Source organism: Anthonomus grandis, chromosome 2, assembly GCF_022605725.1.
Source record: "Anthonomus grandis grandis chromosome 2, icAntGran1.3, whole genome shotgun sequence".
NCBI lineage: Eukaryota > Metazoa > Arthropoda > Insecta > Coleoptera > Curculionidae > Anthonomus > Anthonomus grandis.
In genome coordinates, this window is record NC_065547.1 from 17,577,632 (window position 1) to 17,600,097 (window position 22,466).

The 22,466-nt window shown below is 34.5% G+C and overlaps 1 protein-coding gene across 1 annotated transcript; it reads right to left on the reverse strand.

The window, feature by feature from the left end:
* Positions 1 to 4,122: 4,122 nt before the first annotated feature.
* LOC126748501 (43 kDa receptor-associated protein of the synapse homolog) lies at positions 4,123 to 21,993 on the reverse strand. The gene is made up of 11 exons (XM_050457775.1): positions 21,384 to 21,993; positions 16,011 to 16,266; positions 15,630 to 15,781; positions 10,539 to 10,661; positions 9,530 to 9,713; positions 9,350 to 9,477; positions 9,222 to 9,294; positions 9,067 to 9,165; positions 6,844 to 7,035; positions 6,510 to 6,709; positions 4,123 to 6,381 (listed from the first exon to the last, which is right to left on the reverse strand). Exons 1-11 carry the CDS (start codon positions 21,416 to 21,418, stop codon positions 6,195 to 6,197), a joined length of 1,629 nt encoding a protein of 542 aa, XP_050313732.1. The 5' UTR covers positions 21,419 to 21,993; the 3' UTR covers positions 4,123 to 6,194.
* Positions 21,994 to 22,466: the final 473 nt, after the last annotated feature.

The window sequence follows — 22,466 nt, forward strand, 5'->3', positions numbered from 1 at the left end:
GTCCAATTGGGGTTCAAATGAGACATGACAACTTAATAGAGAGGTACTGAATTGAAGGCATTCCATTTTTTATTCGACCCTGCAGTATCCATCCAAATACTGTTTCCAAAGCAACAGGCTGACCTGGCTTTCCAAAAATACGTATATGCCTAAGACAAATGGCACTATTTCTGCACCAAGCAATAATCTATTGGTCCTGGGGTTTGAAATTTTCTATCTGCTAAAGGCAGGTTTTCAATGTGACACCATCTCTGAGGAGAAAAGCACATTTTAGGTTGATCCGAGCAAACTTTTGGAAGTATGATTGCCTCAAAAGTGAAGGTTGGATCTTGTTTGTCACGTGGCTTAATCAAACATTAAGTTTTACCTTTATTTGTAGATGAAATTGAATTGTTTATTCCTTCAATAGGAACACAGAATGTGTTGTAGATGAAATTGAATTGTTTATTCCTTCAATAGGAACACAGAATGATTGCCTACGTAAGCCCAAAGGATTAGCACATTGTTCTGTTATGAAATTAGCCATGCTTCCAGAGTCTAGAAGAATTCGAACCCTCTGGAAGTTGCCTCGAATATCTTTGATATCCACTTCCGCTGTGGATAACATGACTGTAGATTGTATCAAAGAAGTCATACAAGTGTTACATTGGACACTTATATTCGTCTGCCCATCATTATTTTCATCAGGAACGGTACCGGAGGGTTGACCAGATTGAGAATGGGTGCTAGTAGCCGTCAAAGGAGAAGAATTGTTAAGGAACTTACTTGAAGGTAAATGAAGAGTCGTGTGATGAGCATAATTGCAAATCTGACACCTTAATGAGGATGCACAGTTATTTGTAGAATGATTGGATCTAAGGCAGTTGCCACACAATTTTTGTTGCTTGGAAAAATTTAATCTTTCATGTGGAATTTTTTCCAAGAAAGTTTGACATCTATATAAAGCATGGGAATAAGGACATAATAAACATTTTTTATTTGTTTTCGGTTGCACGGTATTCATAAACGCTGATGTAGCCGGTGGCTTTTTAAAATGTTGCTTATAAGCTGAGTTAAAATTTGAAACTTTTGCTCTATTTGTAGTGCTAGGGACCATATACTGCACAGATTCTAAGGCCTTACATTGATTTGTTAAGAAGGTTGTGAGTTGTTGATAAGTAGGCATTTCTAAAGTGCTATGCTCAAGTTCAAAATCTGTCCTTGTCTTGTAATCCAACTTTTGTAATAAAATATTGAAAATTAAAAAATCCCAAGAGTCTACATCGAATTCCAAAACCTTAAGAGCTGTTAAATTTTCGGAAAATGTATCTAGTAAGCGCCTTAATTCTTGAAATGATGCCTTTTGTAAAGATGGTATATTATAAATTTCATTAAAGTAGGTGGTTGCCAAGAATCGTTTATTTTGATATCTATTAACGATAGTATCATATGCAATTCTGTAATTATTCTCTGTCATTGGAATTGATTTAATTAAATAGAATGGCTCATCCTTCAATGAAGTTATTAAAAACTGAAATTTTTGCACTTCTGGCAAATGGTTATTGTTGTGAACAAGACTATTAAATAAGTCAATAGGCTGGCCACATTTTAAAATCTCCACTAAAAACAGGAACATTAATTTTACAAACAGGAACATTAATTTTACAAACAGGAACATTTTTATTTTTAGGGAGTTTGGCTCCAGAATCGAAACCTTGAGCAAAATTGATAGAATTTGCCTGTGGAATAGGGGTCATCCCATCAATTTCCAGTTTCTTAGCTTTAATGCCATAAAAATATTGATCTGCCAAAAGACGTATTTTATCCTGAACCTCGAATTCATCATCAGATACAAACTCCATTAAATCATTGTGAAAACCTTTAAACTCATCGTAAAATTGTGCGGAAAAATCTGCTCTGGCTAAAAAATTTTCCTTATAGAATGAGTCATTCGACGAGTTAAGTCCGTAATTGTAAATCTCTTGCAACCTATTTAATGGGATCCTACGTTTAATAGAAATCTTATTAATTTGAGTTTTAAATTCTGTACTTATAGGCGGTGCCATAATACTTCACAAAACCCTTTTAATTTAAAAATATTAGCAAAAGTTGTATATAAGAAAAACTCAAAACAGCAAATCTCTCTACGCCGAGAATGACCCGTGCGAGAGCATGCGACCGGTAGACGGTACGAGATCTGCCGACGGGGATCGGTGTGAAGCGCGTTGATACGCCGTATTTACACCTTCTGACCGGTGCAAAGGATAGAAAATGCTTGGTTATTTATGCCATACAGAGATAAAGATATGACTAAATATGGATATTTATTATTTATCGTAAATAGAAAAAATAAATGTACGTACGTTGTACCTAAAGACAGAGACGGAAGAGGTTAGTTGGAATGTTTGATTTTTACCAAAAAATGGCGACTAAAATGTCTTGCAAATTAAATAAATTTAATAAGTTATTATTCTGTTAAAAAAGACGCCAATCTAGGCTCGATTGGACCAAATGTCGTCGTCAGACTTTTGATTTAGTGGACTGTATTAGGTTTTTGAGATAGATTGAGATTTAATATGGTTCTTCGTCTTTTCAAGGAATGGTCGAACGCACATTAGTGATGCATAATGGCTTACCTTGCTTCGTTGAAGTCGGGCTTGGTAGCGCTACCAGTTCATCGTTCCTTCCATATCAGGCACTCACACTTTAGGTAAAGTTTAATTTAAGTCTTTATTATAAGTTTAATCTAATTCGTTAAATAATTACTGCAGGAAAATCACCGGCGGTCAATATGTATAAGGCTGTTAGCGGTTAGCTATTTTACAAAACCTACTTGCAAGTGTGTGTAGGTACTACTGCGTACTTCCTTCCAATTTTTGGCAATGCATTTGGCCTGCATTGCGCCAGGTCAGTAAGGTTACAAGCCCGCAAAACAATGTGCGTATTTTCGCGGAAAAAATGTATTTTAAATAAAATAGTTAATTATTAAAGAACCATCTTATGATTTCCCAATTTAAACATCCCGAAAAATAATAAAAAAAATAAAAATATTCAATATTAATTAATCTTGGATTGATATCCAACACTCACAGAAAATGCCTTTGTTCAATGCAGTCTTCAAATGTAAATAATTTTACTGAGCGTCAGCTTCCAGATTTACATAATTTGTTTCAGTCAACTAGTACTAATCCACGGAACAGTCAGCACCAGTCACAATCAATCAACATTATACAATTAACTTCATACATGTGGTGTATTTACCCATACACCACAATACAGTAGTTACCTATCATCGCAAAGTGGTTCAGAATAACATTTTCTATTGAATAGCAGTGAAGATGTTAATACAACTATAAGGCATTACTACAAATCATACCAGCCTCAAGACATCTAATAATAATTAGCGGCACTTATTATTATAAACTATACTACTATAAAAATAAAATAAAATTTCTCGTACCTTTAAATATTCTTCTTTCAATCCATCGTAAATTGCCCGGCAAGTTTCTGGAATTATTTGACCGATAGCCTGAGCTGATATAGCTGTTCGAAATGTAAGGTCCTCATATGAATTTCCACTTGCTAGAAATATCAAGGTATACGGATACGACAGATCGTATCCGTATGTGGCCGAAAATAGCATCAACCTATTGTTCAATTTTGTAGTACAACTTATCGTACGACTTGTCGTTCTACGTGTAGTTTCGTGTATGGCCCGTTTAAACGGATCCACCAAGACGGATCCGAATCTCCCACGTAGTGCGACGTTGCCAACTGTTATTTCGCGGCTTAAGTAAAGTTGGCTGTGTTTTTGCCATCGATGTTTTATTTCTATGCACTATCCACACCCAGACTAAGTTTTAATTTATAAGAGAAGTGTTTACTTATTTAATTTTGATTAAGTCGGTCTTCGATGTTTTTCTGACATTGATGTTATCTTTCGACGTCAGCATTAATGATACAAATGGCGGCCATGGCCATTAGACAATAGGCACAGGTCTTGGGCCATTCTACCCTTTCTTTATTTCTATGATAGTTAGTTATATGCTAGATAGCGGTATAATTTGGCGCTTTTTTGAAATTTAAGATGATAGGAATGAAATGAAAAGTCAAACTTTTGGTCTCAACACCATTTATAATTGAAAATTAATATAATTTTTTACCATATTAACAGGCATCGACTCCCATTGTTTATATAATTTCATTAATCTATCATCTTTAATAATTTTAATTTATAATTTTATAATAATTTAACGTCCCTTAATGATAATGAATTTTTTTCAAATTGATTGTTCAAGAATTGATTTACTCACCACACTCAACAAAGGCTTTGGGGGGAGAGGCAAAACTAGATCAAGAAATTCTTTGAGATTGCTGTGGTCTAGACTTGCTATCATTATATATTATATAATAAGACAACAATAATAATTTACTATTATAAAGAAAATGCACATTATGTTCTTTAATGGCTGCATCTCCTTTGCCAATTCGAATAAAAATTAACAAATCCCTACTAAAGATATAATGTTATATTTACAACATATTTACAATATGTTTTAACATTAAAATATTTCTTGATTTCTTCTTTTATATGTATGTATTTGTTAAACTATGTAGGTTCTTTTTATATAACATCCCCCTCACTTTAATTTTGAAACAATTGTCAACAAACTTTTGTAGTTCTTCCAGAACTATACCGGGTGTTGCAAATATTTATAAACTGATTACTAAGGTGGGGATATTAAAAGAACCACAAATAAAATTTTTAATTATATAAAGCTCTCATTAAAAGATCATTTATTATTATATTTATTTAAAATGGGTGTTTGGTCATAAAATATGAAATTTATATTGGTTTTATCACTTGCAAACAGTTGATCGAAGAGCTTCAATTACAAATGCAATTATTTTTTAAATGTTTTATTTTAGTTGTATTGGGTTTCGTGAAGTTTAATTTTCATTTTTTTTTACAATAAATAAATACTCAAAATCCAAATTCTAATCAACAATTATGAAGAAAATTAAACTCCACTACTTAAACACTAGTACCCGTATTGGTGCGCGCTTGAAAGTGCAATTTTTTAACAATTTTTTTACTATTACTATGACTTTTTCAGTAGAATATTATTATTAGATTCTGTAGTGTAATATTATAATATATTGAAAGACTTTTTGTCCATATTATAAATATCCCCAGTACCACACAATATTGGTACAATAATATTTGTTATACATATAGATTGAGCCTAAATCCTTAAAAAATATAAATATATTCGTGTTTTATCTAATATTGGTTATATATTCGCAGGCCAATTGTTATAATAATTTCGCCAAATATTAAGATATACAAAATTATTATTCTTATGCCTGCCCAGTACAATTTCAATATAATTTGCCATTAAGTGCGAAAAATCAAATAATTCCTAAGAAAATTGGGAAAATATCGAAAATGCATGTAAACAAGTATAGATTTTTATCAACATTGTGCTACTGAGGATCCCTTCCCCTAAAAAATGCCCGCTGCTAAATATTACAGAAACAAAAGTTCAAATAGCTCCTTGGAAAAATGATTCAAAAGTAAATTTTTCTTTTACAAAAAAGCCTTAAAAATCGTCTTAAAAAGGGCTTCATCAATCCATAAATTCTAAATACAGGGTATTGCAAAATTCGGTGCAAATATTTTAAGAGAGTATTGTTGAAGTTAAAATAGGAGTTTGTTCCTCATAAACATGTGTCCTAACATTCAACCCCTCAGAGCTATAGCCCGTGCAAATTGCTTGAAGAAAATCAAATATTTGGAACACTCACTACAGTTATGCTTTTTAGATTTCTTCTAGGGAACATAAGATACGAACTATCAGAAGGGTAAGCTCCCCCGGAATCATACCCTAAAATTGAATTTACACCATTTTTGGGACGGAAAATAAAAAGAGCACTCAAGAAACGGGAGCATGCACATTTTCAGAAGAATTGATGCATAATTGTATTTACAGATCCAAATAATCGATTTTCTTCAAGCAATTTGCGCACGCTGTAGCTCTGAGGGGGGGCATTTTAGGATACATGTTTATAGAAAAAAAAGTCTTATTTTAACTCCAATAATACACTCTTAAAATATTTGCACCGAATTTTGTAACACCCTGTATAATATAGTCTTTGTTTCTTTACCTACAAGACCTGATTATAGTCTTGTTCTTGGAATTGTATAGCTGAATTTAAACAGAACTGGTGGCATGATGCGAGGTACAATGACTATCCGAAGAACATACAGACAAAGGTACAGGGCTGTACTGCATGGTGTTATAATCGTTACAGTTCAAGTACAGCCTGGAACTGGTACGATCGCATTCAGGACACGATCTTTTCTTTTTTTTGTTGCGTCGGAAGAGGTCGTATGCGCACCTATAGATTAAGAAGAAGTCACTTATAGTTCAAAAATCAGGAAAAATATTAATATACTGAGTAAGGACTGTCTTTTTTTATCGTATATTATGATAATAGCAGAGGACAATCTCTTAACTTTTACTCACCGAGCATGTAAAATATGGGCACACGGTAAAGCCTCCAACGAATCAGGCTCTAAGCCATAAGGCGTCCCGCAACATGCACAGTTCATATCTAAATCGTGTTGCAGTCTCATCGCCACCCTCTCGTGATGTAATTTATTGTTTTCATCTCCTAAAGAACCGTAGATGGCGGATAAACGGTTTCTTATTGAACGAACAAGCATCTGAAAAGAAATGTGCTGTTTTTGGCAAGATTGCATTCATATAAATTCAGTCACTGGGGAGGACTACCATTGGCGGCTTCATTTACATACTCATTTTGGTGTTGCCACTTTTGGCTTACAGTTTTTGTACGTACTTTGGCACCAATGGATCCAGCGACCTCCAGGAGTCTAGTGTTGAACTCTAACGGTCTGCAGTTGCAGATTTTGTGCTGGAGGCGTAGAGCTTCCAGACATCTGGCCGCGCCATCCATAGATTCCATTTGAATTACTCTGTCGCCCATCGCGGCTGCTGAGCCCATGGCCGCTTCGTATTGACGAAAAGCTTTCTGAAATTTTTAAGAAAAGTAGTCTAGCTTGTTTTTTTGACTTCAATTGAACTAGCGTCGTTAGGTCACAAACGTCTATTATTTAAAATAACGTTTGGACGTCAAGCTCAGTATAACAACTGTTTTCTGATGTCTTAATTGAATTTCTATAGTCTAAACCTAAAATGAAGAAAAATATTGGACATAATTTATATAAAATACCTGAAGATTGAGACTGGCTATTTCAAACTTTTGGAATAAAATGAAAAATTCCTGGGATTGGACGTAACGTTTCAAATGCCTGAAAAACTTGCAGCGCGATTTCAAAATTTTAGAAGAACGCAAAAAACAATGTTAAATTATGCCTTTCATGCTTTTTATGCCTGAAAGGCATAAAAAACGATCCCACAAAAGTTCAGAAAATATAAAAAATTTTCATTACTTCGTAAGTTAATCCAGCTAGCCCCAACAATACATGAAAAGTCACTTTTTTGAGGTATTTGAATAATCAGAGTTTTTCAGCAGCTTAAAGATTTAAAGACCAGCCTTAATAACAACAGGTAGGAATCATTTTTAATGCTGGAATTACACAAAGAATATCCCAGGCTGAAAAAGATGGAAAATTATTTCAAACGCATACAAAATTATTTAGGCGTTGCCCTAAAAAAGTTGAAAAACTATTTCCAACCCCCAGGATGACATAGAAATTTTCGTCAAATGCCTTAACAATTAATTCTTCAAAATTCTGAATATCACGTGAATCAAGTCATTTTTTCCAAGAAGATGAGTGAAATGCTTAAAGAGATAAAGATGATCCTGACCTATGGAAAAGTACATCTCTATTCCCGATACCAAAGAACTAACGAACCTAACGAACTCAAGGATCTTATGCCCATAAGCATTCTGCCAACCATGTCAAAGATCATAGAGAGGGGTTTTTAAGGTTTTAAATACGCAGTTATAATGAAGCACATATATACCATCCCTACAGTCAGGATTCTGCCGAGATCATTAAAACTTCCGATGATATTTTGGAGGATCGTGGTAAGCTTTCTGTGCTCGTCTTGTTGGATTATTTCAAAGAATTTGACAGGCTCAATCATGAGTTACTTTTAGCAGTTCTGCAATTTTTGAGATTCATTTGTTCGATCCCTTGTACCACATTAGGTCGATTATTCGCCACCCGTCTGTCGGTGATATTTGCTCTATCATAGTAAAGTTTAAAGGAATTATTTTCATGCATTGCGTTAGGTTGATATTTATAGTAGAATACAGATCTGTTAAGTAATCCGAATTTATTAGCCAACTTTTGGTGTATTATATTGCTGGTTGTGTCGCTGAAGGTAGTCAACATAGCCAAGTAAGTACAGCCAGCTGTTTTGTTAATATATTGGATCTTTCGTTGCATTTTCTGCAGTTAACAGATTTAGTGGACCTGTCTTTAATAATAAACTTGGTGTAGTTTCTTGTGTTTATGACTTGATTTTGTATGGCCATTAAGAATTCTTCTGTTTCAAGGAAAATTACCTAATCCTTATCCCAGCCACCCCTGTTAGATGCTTCTTTGTCTATATGTGGCTTTTTCAAATCGTTATAGTGTAGTCCTTGTAACGGCTTTTGAACGAATATCGTTTGAGAAAGTATAAGTCGCACGATTTAAGGTCTTCTAGCTGTCTACCGTTTCCATCACTTATTAATGTACATAAGATGGAAGATAATCTGGTTGTTTCCTCTGATGGCTCTAATGTTGTTAAATCTCTTTTCTGTATTGACAGAGGATTTATGGCCAAGCAAAACTAGAGTGGGCTCAACCCTGGAAAATTCATCTCTTAATATATATTTCGTCGTTGGTGAGAGACTGTGATCCATTCAATAGTTTTAGGTTTGTTACCCATTATTGCTTAATAGTGACTAAAATATTAATAGTGGTAGGGTCAATTTTATATATCTTTAACACTTCCAGGAGTCAGGAGTATTATTATTATTATCAACATTATTTAAGAAATAATTAAGTGTAAATTATTAACACTGTTAATTCAGTATAGGACTTACATTAATATCAGACTTTTTTCTATAAATATCACCCATAATTCTTATGCTTTTGGCATAAGTTGCTTGGTCTCCAGATACTACCGCCAACCTGGTAGCTTCCTAAAAAATACATAAAATTAATAATTAAAAAATAAATAAATAAATCAATTATTCACCGAACAGTAGTCGTGTGCATCCCCGAGTTCGCCCTGCTTACGTAGAGCAGAAGCCATTTGAAGAAGCGCTGCTCTGTCAAATAAAAAAATATATTTTTTTTGCTAAATGGAAAAATTCTAGGGTTTACCTGTGATGCCTAGAATTTAAATCTCCCAACTGTAAGGACCGTGATAAATCATAAGCTTTATTAGCGTATTTGGCACTTTTGTCTGCATCTTGTAGTCGGCTAAACAGTTCCGAAAGGCCCACGTAAACCTTTAGAAAAAATTCATATAATATTTAAAAAAAAATTTAAACATTAATTTACTTGTAATTCTAAAGCAGGATCGTGTACAGCCTGAGCAATCCTATGAGCTTGCTGGAAACTATCCAGGGCCTTATTAAACCCCGCTAGTTCCAAATATACAGAGCCTACAGTCAAGTGTACGTGGCCGGCTGTAGTACATACTTCGCACTCGTTGTACAGTGAATGTCGTGCGTATGCTAATGCCCTAAAAGTGGCAATAATTTGGTTAAAATACCGAATGCTTCCCATTGCCTCTCACATCAACATATTTTTCAGAAACCACATTAAGGTAGATATACGGAATTTAAAAAAAAATGACGTCAACTGAATCTTCATTTCTACCTCAAAGATTTTTCCTAGGTTGCTGTAACTTCCACTCCCTCTTTACGCAGAGAAGCATATTTCTTAAAAAAATTAAGGGTGGGTGCCACCTTGGAAAAAAGTTGTAATTATTATACATTTTTTTTTCAAGGTCACGCTCCTCTCCTTCATTAATAAGAAGATTTAACATACTCTCGACTTAACTAAAATAGGGTGGTACTAAAATACAAATCATCGTGTGAATAATTGTAATAACTCGCCAGAATGAAGCCCACTCTACTAACCAACTAGACTTATGTGAACAGTAGAGTCACTCGACTAAAGTACTTTACTCTGCTTAAGGAGAATGAAATAAGTAGACTGATTTTCACGCTTCCCAAATAAGAAGATAACTGGGTTCGCACTTTCAGTACTGTTAGCCAGAAGTGTACCTCGCTCTGATTGGCTACTCTGTGACTGGCAGTATTCTATACTTGTTATTAATATTACTGTTTCGCAAACAATAACACTGCCATCTGCCAAAAGGTGGGTAGAGCCAATCAGTGAGGTAGTTACACGTCTGACCAATAGCGCCAATGTGGCTACTTTTTGGAACCAGTTATCTTTAATTTTTGGGTCTTTAAGTTTAGTCTCCTTGACTCTACTAAATCACTGGCTGCGTCTTAACTGGCCTTTATTATCATTTAATTGGGATGCACACTGTACGTACCTTTCTAAGCCTCCTAATCTCTGGTGCGCCCTCGCCAAGTTTAAATAGGATTCGGCCCTCATGTTGGGACTATCTAACTCTTCTGATATGAACAGCTGACGGTGGGCGTATTCTAAAGCATCCCTAAAATAAATTAAAAAATTAGGCCATACGTAGAGCGTGATCATTCGTTAAGTATTGAATTGAAATAGTCAACTGGTTTATTAAACACGTACACACTGAAGACGATCACTTAAGACTACTAGAAACTTTATTTGGACTGTATTTATTTATTTTGATTTAAAAGTCGCGCTATTATTCCGAACTTGAACTGGGCTCCTAGCGGCGAGGGCTGCTAAATCACCGTTCCGGAAGATTCGCTAACCTTCCACCTGTCTCTAAACATATCGTGTTACTCAATAGCCTAACAGCTCATCAATCCTGCAAACAATCCTGAACGAGGGCAAAATAGGGCAAATCTCATGCATCCTTCGATAGGCCCCCAATATAAGAACATATATAACCTTGGACACTTTTGGACTAACTTTTTTGTTGCATGAGGTCTCCAAGTCATCCAAGGTTATCCCAAAATATTTTGCCTCAGTTATGTGCCTCCCATTTATTTAGTGGACGCATTGCAAGCATTTCGTGGGTCTTACTTTCATTTAAAAGCAGCTTGTTTGTACAGAGCCAAAGCTGCCAAAGAGCCCTTGCTTTTGCATTCCTAGATTGTGAAACTTCCAGTTAAATTGAATATTGTTGTTCCATGCAGAAAATTCATTTATTCTAATATATTATATTCATTTATTATAATATATTTATTCTATATATTTTATATATATATATATATATTATATATATATATATATAATCTGATATCTTAAAGCCACCTTTAAGATATCAGGAAATACACTAGTTTGAAGACAAACATTTATTAATTTTGTGACTGGTATAACAATTAAATTTTTATGGACTTAATTAGTTTAACCCATAAATATTTCTCGGCTGTTCTTATTTTTTAAGCTCTGTATTGTGTCTCTGACATTATTAAGATTTATTGCTCTAAAAAGGAGATGGATATATGTAGTGGACCATTGCACATAACTTGATTGGCTCTCTTAAGTCTTAGGCATCTGGCTCGTCATATCAAAAATACTAAATCTGTTGTATGAAAACTCCAAAAGTTTTTTCAAAGAACTAAGAAACTTTATTGGAAAAAATACAAATTTTCATCTCGCTCGAGGGTAGGGGTTAGGCACAGCTGGAATAAGTTTTGGCAAACCGTTACGGTCGAATAGCGGGGTGAGTGAAGCTAATCGAGCGCTTGAAAAATCAAATAATGTTTTGAGGAATTCCGAAAGTTTGAATTCGCTTTTCCGTGAGATTGTCCCTCCCGGGAATTATTCGTTCGGAATGCCGAAAGGGTTTTTCCCACTTTTCCGATGGAATTTAAATATTGACATTGTGAATGGCGGTAGCCGTTATACGATTACAATTAAAAGTTTAAAATATCGAAGCTCTTATGACGATATCTCCTGATATACTGAGCGGCGAAACTAACTTTAGGTCGGCCATTTGGCTTATCTGAACGGGAAATAGTCCTCGTTTAGATAGGGTTAACTTATGTAAATGTTTCTGTATTCCCAGAATCCCATAATCTGTTAAGTTTATAGAGACAAAGGCATAATTTATGCTGGAATAACTAAGTCTCTAAATTTACTTTGTTTGTAATATTTCTGGATAGCCATGCTAATATTAATAAGCTGATTCTCTCGCCACTAAAATAATTAACCAATTAGTTTAATAAACCGTTTTCAAGCGGACAACCAATAAATAGGAGAGCGGCTGTGTATTTACCAGAGACATTAGATTACCATAGCAAATGGAAGCTAGTGGCATTGATTTCTTGCGGAGATAAAAAGAGAGGGCGCGAAGATGAGTGATGTAACCTTATTAGTATAATAGCATCAGTATTTATAGTTTTAGACTTCCGCGTCACCTTTCACCTAGTCAACCTAGCAGCTAAGACCATAACAGTCTTTCTGAAGAAACAGAGAAATTTATCGTATATTTATATTTGTTAAGATGAAATAATACAAAAGTGTTCACAAAACAGACAAACAAACAAACGGATATATTAACGATAAATAAAGAAATGTCAGGAGTGTCAAAATGAAAAATAGCTCAGTCAACAGATAACCATAACTAAAGTGTGATTAGAATGCCTGGAATACGATCAGGTTTAACCATAGCTGTAAAAAAACGAAAATCAGTGAACATTTCAGGAATGCTTCAAAAGATTAGTTCATGCAGGAAGTTATCGATTTTAACGGAATATATGGTGCATATGAGCGAGATGAAAAGATTGTAAAACTTCTTTTTCCGATTAATTTTACAAGTAATTAACGATAATCAGTAAAAAAAAAACAAAGCAAAATGGAAATCTTATTAGTACCGCTCGTTTACGAAACGGCTCGCGTCAAAACTCATTTCAAACGGAACGCTTTTGTTATTTAATTTACGATTTGCAGTAACGCGAACGAGTTTATTATAATAAGCACGCAGTACATATATTCCCTGGATCCCTTAATGTTTTAATTAATGGACAAGGTGGCGGAGTTTCGTATTAACTCTGGCTTAATTTAACATTCGCACACGACGCGCTAGTTGTTGTCCTCGCACCAAACTTGTGGTAAACTGGAAACTGCCTTATTTTGACGTTTAACTCGAACCAAAGTCCTTTATGTTGTTAATGTAGTATTCTATTATTTATGCAAGCGATGCATATATGAAAGAAGAAGTAAGTTTTTGTGTTTAAGTTTCCTTAAATTTTCTTCGTAATAAATAGTAAAGTCTATTTTTGTCCACGTGATCACTACATCTCAGAGTATGAGATAATAAATATGATAGATGATACTTATCGGCAATCACCAAGATCAACCATGTTAATTGATAGATCATGAACTTGGTTGATCTTTCTCTATTTGACTATTCAATTACATATATATATATATATATATATATATATATATATATATATATATATATATATATTTATGGATATATATATATATATATATATATATATATATAGATATATCCACAGATCCAATACAACAGCTTCTTCTTCTCATAATCCATTTCTCACTTTTGTTGTTGACATTTGAACTTGACATTTTCACTAAAAAGTTTATTGCAATAACTACTTATGCAAATGCAATATCTCTATCTATATTCGTTTGAAAGTTTTTACTGTTTATTTCTCAGTTCTTTTACAACAATAATTCACTGCTATTTAGAAATTTTCCTTTGTGTCCCAGGTGTCCTAACTGAAAATACAGTTGACACACAACTCACTGAACCAAACACCTGAAAAAATGTTGTGCGACACGTCAGAACAAACCAATGTTGTTAGGATTTTTCACAAAATTTGATTAATAAAAGTTAGTTTTTTGGAAGAAGTAAAAAGAAAGCCTCTGCAAGCTAAAGAACTATGATAAATGGGCTGCATTTTATAATTTATATGAGATATCAGATGCTTGACAGTCCGTGTAATCTCGAGGAAGTAATTTCGGTTTCTTACCACTATCTATATGTCCAAGAGTAGAAGCTTTTTCAGTGTTCCGTAAATCGCCCAAGCTTTCAAGCACCTGTTTTCAAGTGATCAACTAATAAAACTTAAAATAACATAACATAATATAAATAACAAACATATTCGTGTGATTAAAAGTGACGCAATAAAAAGCCATTTGTCATTTAATTTCCTCATTTTGGGAAAACTTCTAGACGCCACAGGTTCTTTTCAATTATTTACCTCGGAGAAAATTAAATTTTCTCGCCAATAAAACCCTTAATCAAATTTTAAAAATGCGTAGCCGAGTTGAAATCGAAAAAAGGGCCTTTCGTACAATGGGACCTGCCAAATTCGAAAAGAAAACTAGAAACGTGAATGTACGAGAAATGAAATTGTCTTTACGCGAAGACCCGGTTATTCGGAAAAGGGGGAAAATACGACCGGGTTAGGATGAATTTTAATAAAGGCAACTGTGAGTGAATGCATTAACGAAAGTTTCTATTCGCGTCAGGACGTGATTATAATGATATAACGTAAGTGAGCGTTCTCCCTCTAAATTTCTTCATAATTTGTCTTGTCTGTTATGTGAATTTAGTTATGTATTTTCAAGCTGTCCTTCTGATTTTCGACAGTTATTTTAGTTGTCAAATGTCATTTATAACCCCCTACTTATAGTATTTATCTAGTTTAATAAAGTCCAATAATGACGTCATATAAATCTTTAGTGATTCCACTCCTGTATATAAAGGATAGTCAGAACTGGTTAAATGAAGCTTTTTATGAAATTTCAATTCTCATATTTGATTATTGATTTTTCTCCGCTCAGCAACAGGTGACGGGACTGGTTGGACAACAAATAATAGAATTATCTTGTTAAAACCATTTAAGTACCGTAACATCCATATCAATTACATTCTTTGAAGCAAAAGGGTATGATCTACGCAGTCAAACGCCCTGCTGAGATCACACGAAATCTCCACAGAGCGCTCTCCCGCTTCCAGCCCCTCCACAACATTGAACAAAAAAATGTTCAAATGATGGCGGTAACGGTAGATTTATTCATTCCTGGCACTATTGACTGGACAAAATTAACTCAAGACAATCTTAACTTTCTAACTGACTGTAATTTTATTCCAATGTAATGGTGATTCTCTAATGATACTTTTTATTTTTCTTCTTTTCGTAATATAAAAGATCTGACCGATGACTTGTAACAAAGCATATCTAATAACAATAAAGCGTGAAAAAAGTGATAAAAATCTAAAAACCGAGTGATAAATGGGCCGCTTTGCATCAAAGGCCACATTGTACCAAAGCCCTTCTCGAACAAAAAGACAATTTCTCCTAATGCGTTTTTTCTCTTAAATGCCGTTTTAACTTTTATTAAAATTCAACTTCCCGAAAAATACTTTCGAGGGAATAAAAGGAAATGGAATTTCCATCTATTACGGTCGTCGGGTCACTTATCACAGTTTCATTTCCTCAGTTTTTACTGTCTCAGTCGAAAATATTCTATTTTAATGTAATATAAAACATACCTGTACTTTCCCCAATCCATATAAGCTTGATATAAGTACCCTAAAACGCTGAACTTATCTTCCCTTTTCCTTAATGACTTGAGAGAACTTTTCCATTTTCTCACCGCCTGCTGTTGCTTGTGCTGGTTATAGAGTTTTAGTCCCTGTTCCACCTGCAAAAGGGACTAAACTTTTATCTTTTCATTTTATTAGGTTTAAATTATATGGAGCTAGACTACAGCATATGTCTTTCCCCAGCACTATAAAATTTAGTAAATAAAAATCTACTGACGAATAAGTGATGAAATAATGAATGATTTTGTGAACGATGATGATAAAAAAAAGGAAATCAAAAACTCTTAAGATCTACTAAAGCATTAACTCCTAGTTGCTTAATCTTACCTTTCTCTTAGCCAAGCTATGTCTAAACTTGGCCCTACAAGCGTAGAAACAGCCAAAGGTACAAATAGGAGTCCTGGGGGTACGCACTTCCGTATAGGTGTCACGGTGAAGACTGGAGTAGGACTCCGTCCAAGGCCACGCGTGGTTAAGGCCATCGAGGGGGTGCCTGGAACCATCTGGCGAAGACAGCAACCGTGTTGCCGATAGCTGATGGCTGACTCCCGCCCCCGATGTATGGTAGATGTTGTTAAAATTGCTAAAACAAAGTTCAAATATACATATATGTTTAGCTCTCCAATTCAGTAATCCTTTTTAACAGGTTCGAAATTACTTCAATCCAATTGTTGGCGCACGAGTCGAGAACATTTTCCCGATACTTTTCATCGAATTCAGCGTGAAAGGCAGCCGGTTCGAGTTTTACTATTGTGACGGTCTTTCCCCCCTTTCCCATTTCAATTTGTGCTCCGAAAAGGTTTCCCATCGGATCCAGATTTCCGGTGAATGGTAACTGGCTTGTAGGTTATTCCAGGTAACAGGGATAATGGAATCAAAAAGGTCTCGCTTCGATTTTAAAATTGTGTTTTGACTTTCGTGTTGGCAAGGCTGGGTTTTAAATATTACTTTTGAAGACTACGCATTCATTTACAATGTTGAGAAATTCAGTAATCGTCCTTGTGGTACCTACATATAGGACAGAAATTATCAAATAAATAGTCTATCTAAGGAAGTAAAATCCATTCTGAAGTAGAGTCAATGTTATATTGAATAGTTAGTAGGGGAAGTCTTTTATCCACAAATAAAATGCTAATCCTCTAATTTCAAGAATGATGCGTTTCTGCAATTAGAGGATTAGCGTTTTATTTGTTTAGAAAAGACTTCCCCTACTAAGTTTTCAGCGTATAGGGAATTGCAAAGTTGGTTTTGAAAATTATGAGTTAACTTTTCATTATTGTAATTTTGGACTCTCAATCATTTTCCCGAATGTCATTGCCCGCATGTCAATTCTTCCGAACGACCACTTTCTCGAATTGCAATTGTCTCGAGTGTTTTTTTCTTAAACTATTGTATTCGCAAATAAGATTTTTCTCGAATCACTGTTGAACCTAACAGAATATTTCCTGAAGCACCATTTTTCGGAAAAGAATGTAACCTGAACTTTTTTAATTACTCGGGAGGTGAATTCAATTAGGCGTTTGTCTTTAAATAAAAATCGTTGGATAGAAGTACTGAATAACTCAACCCAACTTAATCCAACCCGACGTATCCCAATCGGGAATAAATTTTATTACTGGATAAACTACGATTACTCCAAAAAAATAGTTTTTCGGGAAAAATAGCATACGGTAAAATGGTTTTGAGTAAAAGTATTCAGGAAAATTATCGTTTGAGAAATTGATTGTTCGGGAAATGAGTAGTTCGATAAAACGATTGTTCGGGAAAATGGCTGCGGGACAATAGTATTCAGGAAAATAACAATTTGAGAATCGGCATCTGAGAAAACGGACGAAAACACAATTTTTTCTACTACCTAAGAAAACATAAAAAAACAAAAATATTAAATTACTTTAAGCACTTAAACTACTTTACGGTAAAAAAAATCAAAACATCTTTTGACAAATTATAAATTAAGTGTCAAGTAAATCATTGGCCAAATTACTTTTTACGCCCTAGGGCGTAAATAAGTGTGTGAAGTGAGCATTTAGATGGGCCTCCATGAATTGAGCACCATACATTGTGAACCTTATAAACCGTGATTGGACAAGGGCATGATATGCCCACAAAAGCTATCTGTCAGTTAAAATTGCCTGGTATATATAAAATAGGTTTTTAATGGCATAACAGTAAAAGCAACTACTTGAGTTTGTACAAAGGAATGTGTAATATTCCTCCAATGAAAGAATGTCATCCAGTACAATTTCCAAAAACTTTACTGAATTTTATTTTGTAGTATGTCATTATTGTAGCCAATATTAATTTCAAGATTTTCTCTATTTTTAAGCCGAAGATGACTAGAACTATCATCAGCAAATTTAGCAGTCGTTATACTTTTATATACGTATTGTGAATCGCTGAAACCTTACTGTCCCTAATGTGTAGAAATTGTGCTCTAATATTCAAAAATGACCAACGCATTTAAGTACCGTACCATTAACACCGTGAAGTTTTATTCTTTAATTAAGAACGCCCTGGTGAGAATACAAAATATTGATGTAATAACGGTAATCGTAGACTTTTTCACTTAAATGCCATACTGCCTGAGAGAAAGCTTGACCCTATTTTTGTCTAAAAACTGTAGGAGTCTTTTAAGTATTCAAATAATTTAGAAAAGTAGAAAGTAAGCGCTATAGGGCGTTAGTTCGCTGATAGAGTTGGGAACTTGAACAAAATAATTATTTAAGTACTTGGTAGTATTTAAAAGAGATTGAAGCTAGATAAGAACGATTGAGTAACATAAGGCGAGCAGATAATACTATTATTTTTGCAAACAACCTAGCTTCCACAGCACGCGTGATATTTGATTGGTAGACGGAACTCCTTCGGAAAAAGTTAAAAAATACACATACTTGGGCACGAATATAAATGAAAACTGGGACCATTCTATGGAGATCAGAAGAGTATTGAAAAAGCCAGAAAAGCATTTGTTAGGATAATAAAGTCTTTACCAGCCACGACTTACAGCTGTCAACGGAAATTCGCCTATTGCGATGCTACGTGTCTTCGATCCTTTTTTATGGGGTCAAAACTTGGACGCTTACGGAGGCTCTCTCCATTTGAAATGTGGCTCTACCGAATAATCCAACGCATACCTTGTTTTAAAAGACTAATCAATACGGTAAATAAGTGCTGAGAGGGGAAGAAGAAAAAGGAATCCCGAATACAGAAAGAAATCTTGGACATATAATGTGTAATGATACCCGGTATGACCTTCTGCAGAATATCCTCCAACACAATGTATATGGAGCTAGAGGACTGGGCAAAAGGAGAATATCGTGGTTGAAAAATTTGAGAATATGGTTCAACCAATCAACCACCAACACTATTTAGTGCTGCTGATAACAAAGTTCGAATAGCGAACATCTAAAACGGATAGGCAGTGTAACAAGAAAGAATATCTAAAGGTACATTTAATATGACGTCATTTGAATTTGTAAGTTTTACTGAACCAGTACGTACCATATTCCTTCCCCAAGAAACCTCAGTTGTCACAGAGTATATCATTTTTGCATTATTTTGAGATTTTTTGATTATAATATTATTTTTTTTGGTCTATGTATTTTTGGTATATACAGATCGTGTTATCGTGAGCTACGTATTACCCAAAATAATGGCAACACCGCTTGGTTGCGGCTTGCAGGCGGCGAAATTTTTCGTTTTTATTTTTTGAACCGGAAGTCGGCAGACCTCACTTTGCTATGGGTTACTGCACGTTGCATTAATAATTTTTGAGCGTTATTATCGTGTTTTTTTCACTATGGCTGTTTATACCCCTCCGAAAGAGTTCAACTAATTAAATGGTTTTATAGAAGCATTTCGGCAGTACAATGTAGAGATTTGTTTTCAGTGACATTTGAGAATAGACCGATTCCTTGTGCAAAAACGGTTTTAAATGTGGTTACAAATTTTGAGACATCTTTTTGTCTTCAAGATTGTAAAAAATGCCACACAAAACGTCAAGAACCACCTGTTGAAGTGGTCCAGGATATAGAACGGCGGGAAGAAATGGTTCGCAGTACCCTAGAACTTGATTCGACACGGTCTGTGTTGGAGAAGAACTGGGAATGAGCAATGAAACTGTTGCTCGTATCTGGAAAAAATATGGGTACAAATGTTTCAAGTATTCAAAAACTCAGGAAATATTTCCTGAAGACCAGTGGCGAAGAATGGAATTTTGTGAAACCATGATGGAAAAGGCAAATGAAAACGAATATTTTTAAAAAAATATTTTGTTTTCTGATGAATCTTCTTTTTCATTACATGGCAAACACAATCCTTCCATTGTTGGTTATTGGTCTCAGGAAAACGAGCACAGAAGTTTTCAGTTTCGTACCCAGTATCCTCAGAAATTGAATGTTTGGGCAGGTATTTTGGGCGACAATATTATAGGGCCATTTTTTATTGATGGCACTTTAAACGCCCAAAAGTACCTTGAGTTGCTGCAAAACCAAGTTCTTCCTGCCATTCAAATCCTACCTGATGTAGACCTGGGATCGGTTTATTTTCAGCAAGATGGCTGTCCTGCTCATAACGCGGCTAGGGTAAAAGAATTTTTAACAAATACTTTTCCTAACCGCCTTATTAGTGGGACTGGCGATATTAAATGGCCTCCTAGATCTCCAGATTTGTCTCCAAATGACTTTTATCTGTGGGGTTACCTTAAGGAGACCATTTACAAGCATGCATTTAGTAGGCCAACAAATTTAGAGGAGTTAGGAAGCGCGAAATAGCTTTAAATTAATAAATTAGGTATTGAATTTATAAAACCTTCTGATCTTTTCAGAGAGTGTGATATAAAAATCACCTAAAACCATAATGTGAGAAGTTGAGCTACAAAATTTATTAAGTAAATCTTCCAATTTATCGTAAAAAATCACCTAGCAGCATAAAATCTAATTTCTTAAAATATATACATTTTGGTTGCTCCACGTAACAGTCCAGATATCTTAATTAATTTGGTTGATTTTAGTTCCAGTTTACAGGACGCATGCCAAATAAAGAATATTTAGATACTTTCTTTTTTTATTTATCCAAACTAAATTATGTATTTGCTGACAATTGATTTAATCTACAAAACTTGGGCGTGGTCCTTACTGTCGTGCTATTTTGACCTATAGGCTGACATTTTCAGTTTTCAAAATAACGAATAGGTGCCATTTTGCCATATATATAAGAGTTTTCATTTAAAATAGTGGAGACATTCTCCTTTAGAAGCGGCAACACAGCGCCTTTCAATCGGTGTTGCCATGTAGCCTTTCAATCGGTGTTACCATGTACGATTCCTGAATCACCCTGTGTACATACATTTTTTTTTCTTATTTACTAAAAATTATTTAATTTTTAGATTATAGGTGATGTTCTGGTATTATTAGCAATTAATTTTAACAGAGCTTCGAAACGGGTTTATGAGCTTAATATTCAAATGAGATACAAAGTGTGCTCATTTATTTTTGAATTTTAGGCTGTACAACATTTATATGGATAATATTTCAATAATTATTCACATTTTCCGCTCTGCTTTTTTTAGCCACTGGCCTACATTTGCAATAGAACTAAATGATTAGGTACTTAAGCGTTGTTCTTTTTATTAAAAACGGCTATAAATACCTTAAATAAATAACAATTTTAAAATTAAAAACAAAAAACAAACAAGTATACCTGAACTCCCTCGAATTAAGCGACTCCCAAGACATGTTCACTTATCGTGAAGTCAATAACATAGTACGATAAAAACAGCATTTAACAAATACGAAACAAGTTTTAACAATAACCGTCGTCCCTTCACCACCGTCGTCGCATACCGAAAAGTTCAACAAACACACGACCATATTCAACAGACGGTTCCATACATCACCGCCAGGTTAAAGTTCTCCCACAAAAACTCCACGCACCATCTTATTGTCATCAACAATGTCCCGGCCATCATCGGCGACACTATTTTCCACTCAAAATGCAGTTTTTATGGGGTGCCGTGGTCCCGTTTCGTGCACTTCCACCACGGCACACACCCCTTTTATCCAGAATCCAGATTTCTGGCTCTACATATTTCATCTGGACCGAGGGGCACGACTGCGCCACTTCGGCCTCGTTCGGTTTTGCCCAGCTCTACGAATTGGCCTCGGTAGATGTTAAGGGTTGATTCTGTATCGGGAGCGTTCGGGCTTTTGCAGTTTTTGGGGGGGATTATGGAGAAACGACGATTTAGAGGCTTGAGCCTAAGATTATACACCGGATGATTATAGTCGGAAGTCATTGATGAGGAAATGGAAGGAAATAAATACACCTATTTCGTATTACATCAAATTAATGAATTGAATGGAACTCATCATTTGGCTATTTTTATGCATACTAATTCAAAATTAATAATTAATATCTAAATCTCTAAAAAATAAATTTAAAACGAATTTGAAAGTTTATGATATAAATACCAGAAATAAGCTGAAATATATTATTTCCTGATATATTTAATACAAGAACATACAAAAAGCCTTTTACTTATAATGGGATTAAAACATGTAATTCCTTGTCAAGCAATGATTTTCTACTTTATAATTTGGATATATAACATTAAAATAGGACTATTAATATGGCTTTACGGTCAGCGGAACAGAACTTATAATTTAAGATCAGTGTTAAAATTAAATTAATTAAGACAGTTTGGTAAAGAATGAAGAAAATATAATTTTATCAAAAACCCTGAAGTTTTTGCTATACAAAAATGGTTAGATTTAGAAATCAAAC

Excerpts from the sequence above, each read along its gene's own strand:
- LOC126748501 (XM_050457775.1), bottom strand. The coding sequence starts at position 21,418 with ATGTCTTGGGAGTCGCTTAATTCGAGGGAGTTCAG. Across the intron at positions 9,478-9,529 it reads ATCCTGCTTTAGAATTACAA|GTTTACGTGGGCCTTTCGGA; the intron begins GTAAATTAATGT and ends TTTTTTCTAAAG. Across the intron at positions 6,710-6,843 it reads CTGGATCCATTGGTGCCAAA|ATGCTTGTTCGTTCAATAAG; the intron begins GTACGTACAAAA and ends ATTTCTTTTCAG.